The following is a 6,661-nucleotide window of genomic DNA, read 5'->3' on the forward strand; positions in this document are numbered from 1 at the left end:
AAGAGCGTTGTGTGGACCACGTCGTTCCTTCGCTGCAGCGCAACGGGCATGCGCTGGTGCCACTTGTGCTGCATCCACCATAGTATCTTGGGTTTCTTGCGCGCGAGCGTCTGGAGGTGGATCACGCTCTGTAGCTTCTGAAGCGCGGGCTTTACGCGGCTCGTTCTTAGCCGTGGTGACGCCTCTTGGGTCGGCTCCTCCAACGGTTTGCTCGGCGCGGCGGCTCGCGGCATGAGCGAGACGGCCCGGGGAAAGAGCTGTGCCAATGGCGGTGCGCTCGGTGTCGGCAAGTGGCTACTCAACGGCGTCACCTTCATCGGACTGCGCACTGCGAGCAGCTGCGGCGTCCATTGGTCATCTATAAAGGAGCTGCGCGTATGATTGGTGACGAGCGATCGCGCCGGGTCCCTTTTTCGCGGCGGCGAGAGCGGGATGACCATGAGCTCGCCGCAGAGACCGCCTCGGCCCACGTTCATAATGACCGCGTTGTCGTCCAGCGCATTGCTGTCACCAAGAAAGTAAACACGGTCGCGGGCCGTCGAGGGCTTGCGCGGGGACCGCCCGTCGACGCTCAAGTTGGTATCTATCACATGTACTGTAGCAATGTCTTGAAAACGACGATACTAATGTACCGAGTGGGGTCTGGACCGCGGCGGCAAAGATACTGCCGTTGGTGCACGGACGTGTGTGCCGGTGTCGACTTGATGATCCGCGTGTCGGCGGTGCGACGCCACTGTGAGAGAGTGCGAGCTGCGACGCCCCCCACACAATGGCCGTCTTGGGGGGGCTTCCCCGTGGCATCAGCATCGGTGTTGACGTTAGCGTCACTTGGCTGCGAGTTGGGGGCATCTTGACAAAGCGGTACCGCCACGGCGAGATGCGAGGAGTCAAGCAAAGGGCGGTCCGTGCCTCGGTTGCTGCTGTGACTCGGTCGTCCACGGCGCTACATAGCTCGGTGCGACGTCGGTGACTGGAAGGGTCTTCCTCATCGAGCTTGCCATTGTCGATCTGATTGTCGATATGACGACGCGCGAGCGATGGCAGGTTCGTCATGTTGGCACCGGATGTTACAGGGGCCAACAATGCGGCCACTTCGACACGGGGCGGTGCAAGGCTTGGTAGAGTCGACGCCATTGTGTGGGCGACACTCGTTTTGATATAGCCTTCCGGCAAAGGTGCCACTGCGGCGGCGCATTCCACAACGCGAACATCGCCGTCCTTCTCCGAGCCGTCGCTGCCAAGGGAGGTATCGGACGTGGCTTCAATGACTGCGCTGAGGGGCGATGGTGCGTGCAGCGGCGGTAGCTTGAGCGGTTTCCCCGCTTGCTCAATCTTAAGCTCAATCTCGGCGATCGTGAGTGGATGGTTGCGGACGAGCGATACAATGTCCTTGAAGGAGACGTCTAGTTGTGGCGATTTGAGTTTGCGCTGTAAGAAACAAAATGCACCCGAGAGGTGGCGCAAAATGGCTCGGCCTCCGCTTGGCGGATAGTCCATGACGCTCTTCCAGAGCAGGTAGAGCATGTTGGCGTACTAGTGACGTATTTGAAACTCAAGCCCGTGTCGGTACGAGTCGTACGTCCTCAATCTCGATCGAGTCGCACCAGATATCTACGCTCGCGTTCAGTTTTAGTAGCATGGATGCAAGGCAGCACCGATGAGCTCAAACAACGACTCGTGGAACGGCGGGTACTCGATGTACGCCTCGTGGGCCGAGACGTCGTGGGACCAGTCTTCCTACTTGTCTTGTGAATAACACGATCGACGATCACCATGCGACGTACTTGGATTTGCGCTACTGACTCGTCGAGGGCGAAGAGCTCGATGAGAACCTTGTGGATCAAGAGAAAGAGCTGTTCGTAGCCCTTGTAGTTCATTGCGATTGCAGGCGACACGACGATGGCTTTCCAGAAGAGCCGCGTCAGCCGCGCCATGGTCGGGTGCGGCCGCAAGCTCATGCGCACCTTGAGGTTGTCCTATACCCGTCAACTCTCTTAAATAAGAACCGCCACGATAGGACAAGGTACATCCGAGTAGAAATCGAGGTCGCCTTGGACGTAGTACGCTGGTGGTGGCTGGTCGGGCGCGACCGTCAAGATGACGCGACTAGCGAGTGTTCGAGCGCGCTGAAAGCAAAGTGGGCGTACCCGCTCGCGGCCAAGTCCAGCGCTTGCTTGCGCATGTCTTCCATCTCCTTGCGCGTGACGAGCCCGATCGACGCGTCAATCGCGGCTTCATGGCGCCCGCGCATCATGCTGAAACGACGATCGCCACACGGCTAAATTTGTAGTTGAGTTTCAAACCACGAAGGGTGTCGCTGATCACTCGTGGTATGACATGTAATGAATTTGCAAACACTTGTACCCGGAGGCTCTTAATTAGTTAACACTGTTGGTTCTGTCACAATGTCGGTGCGGAATGTTCAATGGTCCCCTCGAGTGTTGTCGTTCGGTGCGCAAGGGTGCAGTCGATAGTCGATCGTGTATATACTTTTTCCTATCTCGTGGATAAGACAATGTGTGCAAACGAAGAGATAGAATGGCGACTGCACATTGGACACAGTCAGTGTCGCATAACTCGAGGTGATTGGTTGATGTCGTATCGCCAGTCCAAGCCATTCCAATTCTAATGGCTCTCAAGAGCACCCTTCTCATGGTCCACACGACCCTGTATAATCGTTTACGTCCCATACTTGAGACCTTAAACAACAGCAGTATCCCAGTATTTTGCACTACAAAAAGCTCAATATGGAACCTGACTCGGTTGGAGAATGGAGAGGAATGAATGGACCTACATTCGCTGACGACTAAGAAATGACCACATTGCCGTATTTTCCCATGTGCCCGCCGCAGACGCCCGAGTGGACGGTGCGCGAGTTCCCGCCAATCGTCGGCCTCGACTTCCTCGAAGCTATCGAGCGCACGCGCTTTGTCTTGTCATTTCTCTGGTGCGTCGTCGTCGTCACACCGGTCGCGGCGGCCATGAGCATGACGCCAAGCCCGTCCTCCGTCGCCCTGCCGACGTTGTCGGCACCATGGCGTAGCCCCATCGTGTGGGGTGCTGTGTTTGTGCTGGCTGTCTTTCTCAAGTTCTCGGTACTGTCAGCTTTGTTGTACTCGACGGCGTGGACATTAGTGTCGTAGATTCGGTACTGCAGCACGTGGCCAAACGCACGCCGGTCGGGCCCCTACTACTGGCAGCAGGTATTACTATAAACGACATATATGTCAGTGCAAAGTGATCGGATGGGCTGTAGATGTACGGCACGGACGCCCGGCACATGACGCTGGGTCACTTTATTCGCTTGACCGAGTACCACATGGAAAAGTTTGGGTCGCAGACGTCGCTGGAAGGAATTCAAGTGCACTACTGGACGCGCTGGTCGATTTGGTCGGTGGTTGTGCTGACGTTTCTGGTACGAACCCAGTTCAGATCTAGGAAGATTTTTGGCATGAGTAGGCGACGATCGTCTGGTACAACCAGATCGTGCTCGATGCACCGACAATCTACCTTCTTGGTGTCGTGGCTGTGACCACGGTGACGGTCGCGCTGCAGTACCTCTATGTGCAGCTTCCACTCTACGCTGCGTTGTACCTCTGCCCCGAGGTAGCCATCTTTTCCCTCATACATAATTGCACTGGTATTGAGAGACACCATGTGTAGCTTGGCCTGACTGCGATGAGCGACGAGCGTATTCCGTTCGCGATGCCCGTCTAAGTCCTTTGTCGCGCTGTCGTTTAACGTGTACCGAGCGCCGTAGTAGTGTATACACTGCAACTAGGTTCTAAAGCACTCTGCTCGATGCAGCCCAAGTACCGATGCAGCACTAAGCTTTTGGCGCACGCGTGCAGGTTTGCGGCTTCAACGGTCCATAAGCAATGCATTTCTTATTGGCCCTTGACGGCTTTCATTCTGCCAAGCGCCATGTTGAGCCTGTGATCTCCAAGGTGCGCTGCAGTACGTGGCACACGCACGCACGCCCCCATACGTGCCACTTTCAGTCGCTGTTCATACCAGGTATAGCTGCAATGCTTCTTGTCACTTGGACGTGAGGATGACGCTCGTCGGACCAATTCCGGTATGGCTGGTGTCGAGAAGGACTCTGCTGTACTAGTACTGTCGTTCTAATACGGGCAACCTGCTTGACGACACCGCCATCAGCTTCATGGAGGCCTCGACCATGCCTGCTCTTGTCAATGGCGCTCGCAGCGATCTCGAGTACCCTTGCGGACTCTGGCTGTGGGCCTGAAATCGAAAAGTTGAGGTACATGTGGGACTGTGCTCGATTGTGTTGATTTTCGCACCTCTTGGGCTCGACATCTCTGCTCAAAGACGCGAGAGATGCTCGTAGTGTTGCTATAGACGTGTGTGAATTCACCAAGATGTGGCTTGCGACGGATTGTATCATTGCAAGTCGTGCCGGCTCAGAGTTCTTTTGGCTGTGAGAGGAACGACGCATGCGGGCCTATTCTCTCTTGTCGACTTGCCCCCCGTGCCTCTCGGACGACTTTCTCGATGTTCTCGAGCGGCGAGCGCTTTTCATCTATAGCATTCCGGCAGTGATGAGCTCGCTTGTTCTGGTCGCTGGTATCTACTGCAATTCCCAGCCGCCCGAAAATACGAGTTTCGAGGCGATACGAAGCTCTTTAGCATTCATGGTTGGGTTCTATGTGCTCTGGATCATCTACACTGTGGTGCGTACTACATCTTTCGACTCACTCGAATCATTCAAATGCAGGTTCGGTACTATGTGCTCTGGCCGCGCTATCGGGTCGCCCGTCATGTGCAGTGGCGCCAGGTGCTCCGTCCGTATAGGCCAAGTGCGTCTGACAGCCGTGGTGTAGTTGCCGCCAGAGAAGCGGCGCGAGGCCATGAAGGAGACGCGATGGTACATGCGAACTCAGATTCCTCTGTGCGTCCGGAACGCGTCGGCGTCAGTCGTTGTTGCCATCTACGGCGCTTCGACTGTCCTCGTCTTTCTCGTTCTTGGTTGGTTTCTCGTTTGTTCTTCACTGTACCGTCTCGTGCTTGTATTATCGGTGTAGTGCACAATTGATGCCCTAGACAGTCGCTCCAACGAGGCCCACTATGTGCCGTTCTGTGTCGCACTCGCGGTCAGCATTTCGTTCGCTGCGCTCACCGTTGGCGAACACCTTGTGACGCTGCCGTGGTTCTTCGCGCTGCGTGATTGTCCCGAGGTAGAACCGCGGGACCGGTATCGTTACGATATGTGTAGGTCGGACGTGACTACGACGGGCGCTTGCGCTACGAAGCAACGCCATTGCTGTCTCTCTCCGAGTGGTAAGCGTGGAGTGCGAGCACGAACACTTAATTCTCGGCATTTGTCTAGTCTCGAGGCGTAGCCAGTAGTGGTGTTTTGATCGCGCTCGGTTTGAAATACGTATCCAAAACGATGTGTGTTCATTGTGTCACTTGAACGACGCGCGTTCATTGGTCCGATCTTGACAACCATAACGATACCATGAGCCAATCAGCATCGCGCTTCATTTTCATTCTCACCATCACAAGCAGTGAGATTCCCTGTTCTGTTCGGGTGACTCGGGAAAGAGACAACAAAATGTCCTTGACACTCGCGACGACGAGGGCCGTGCAGTCATTGCACTGCCATCCAGAGAAATGTGCCACAAATTTAACTGGTAAACATTTGCAACGAATCCTTTAACGTTATGGTACCAAATGTGTCATTTATGGCCTTGTAGGACCTCACATAGCCAAGTCGTCGGCCGACCAGACGTGGAACGAGTGGTCGTAGAACGACCCACTGCCGACCGTGCGCGTCGACGGCTCGCCGTACCACCAGTCGACGCCGTACGCGAGCGACGTTTGCTTGGTGTAGTGCACGCGCATGTCGGAGCCTTCGGGCGACATGTCGAGGATCTGGAACCCGTTGTGCATACACGCCGCGAGGAGCCACGTCTACACCCAGAGATATATCTATCCGATCGCATAGCAAGTTAAACTATACCTTTTGCTCGGGATGCCACTTGAGACGCCAGACGCCGCCGCCCGTCTCGTGACGCAGCAGTGGCGTCGACATGTGGCGTGCGTCCCAGAGCGTGATCGCTTCGTCGTAGCTGCCGACCGCCACCAAGTGCTCGTCGAGCGGGTGCGACTGCACGCTGCAGACGCCCATCGAATGCACGTCGCGCTTGAGAAAGGTCGGTCGGTCCATGCGAAGATCCCATCTACGCCGCATCGTACCTGATTCACGCCAAGACATTGTACCCTTTGAAGACGGCGTCGTCCCCGCCCGAGTAGAGTACGTGCTCCACGTGCGCATGCCACGCCGTGATCCACACCTCAATGTCTTGCCCAAACATGTCGTGGGCGCGCCACTATGCCATGGCTTCGTTATAGATCTGTCGTCTCAAGATATGGATAGGATGGATGCTACCTCGCGGATGGCCTCGAGGCCGGACGGCGTCTGTTGCCACACCGAGAGGTTGCTACGTGGCATATTGAGCAACCGAGCAAATACGTCAAGCATGATTCTCGACCTGTTGGACTGGCTCACGGCGATCTTGGGGTCGGGCGTCGCGTGCACGCGGTTGCTCCAGTCCTACGTGCCGAGGCAGGTCATGGTCGGCGATAAAGCCGCAAGCGTACAAGCGACAAGAACATCGTGTCCGAGACAGGCGTC

The 6,661-nt window shown here is 56.0% G+C and overlaps 4 protein-coding genes across 4 annotated transcripts in view; 2 read left to right on the forward strand and 2 right to left on the reverse strand.

Moving 5' to 3' along the window:
• Positions 1-121: 121 nt before the first annotated feature.
• Positions 122-2,254, reverse strand: SDRG_03129 (hypothetical protein; the record flags this gene model as incomplete). The annotated part of the gene is made up of 9 exons (XM_008608751.1): positions 122-128; positions 181-583; positions 633-1,403; positions 1,449-1,533; positions 1,580-1,611; positions 1,656-1,737; positions 1,785-1,976; positions 2,028-2,106; positions 2,148-2,254. The coding sequence occupies 9 exons, from the start codon at positions 2,252-2,254 to the stop codon at positions 122-124; spliced, it is 1,758 nt and encodes a 585-aa protein (XP_008606973.1).
• Positions 2,255-2,811: 557 nt separating this feature from the next.
• Positions 2,812-3,919, forward strand: SDRG_03130 (hypothetical protein; the record flags this gene model as incomplete). The annotated part of the gene is made up of 5 exons (XM_008608752.1): positions 2,812-3,095; positions 3,144-3,203; positions 3,257-3,415; positions 3,460-3,606; positions 3,664-3,919. Coding segments are annotated over 5 exons (704 nt in total), but the record flags the coding sequence as incomplete, so codon positions are not given.
• A 720-nt stretch (positions 3,920-4,639) lies between these two features.
• SDRG_03131 (hypothetical protein) lies at positions 4,640-5,475 on the forward strand. The gene is made up of 6 exons (XM_008608753.1): positions 4,640-4,694; positions 4,739-4,798; positions 4,845-5,014; positions 5,069-5,198; positions 5,237-5,301; positions 5,351-5,475. Exons 1-6 carry the CDS (start codon positions 4,656-4,658, stop codon positions 5,361-5,363), a joined length of 477 nt encoding a protein of 158 aa, XP_008606975.1. The 5' UTR covers positions 4,640-4,655; the 3' UTR covers positions 5,364-5,475.
• Positions 5,476-5,664: 189 nt separating this feature from the next.
• Positions 5,665-6,661, reverse strand: part of SDRG_03132 (hypothetical protein) — a 1,482-nt gene continuing 485 nt past the window's right edge. The window contains exons 2-6 of the mRNA XM_008608754.1: positions 6,519-6,580; positions 6,416-6,467; positions 6,247-6,356; positions 5,987-6,206; positions 5,665-5,937 (exon numbers count right to left, since the gene is read on the reverse strand). Of these exons, the coding sequence (XP_008606976.1) occupies positions 5,725-5,937; positions 5,987-6,206; positions 6,247-6,356; positions 6,416-6,467; positions 6,519-6,580 (657 nt within the window). The 3' untranslated portion in view covers positions 5,665-5,724. The remainder of the gene's footprint in view (positions 5,938-5,986; positions 6,207-6,246; positions 6,357-6,415; positions 6,468-6,518; positions 6,581-6,661) is intronic.

Source organism: Saprolegnia diclina (assembly GCF_000281045.1).
Source record: "Saprolegnia diclina VS20 unplaced genomic scaffold supercont1.7, whole genome shotgun sequence".
Lineage (NCBI taxonomy): Eukaryota > Oomycota > Saprolegniomycetes > Saprolegniales > Saprolegniaceae > Saprolegnia > Saprolegnia diclina.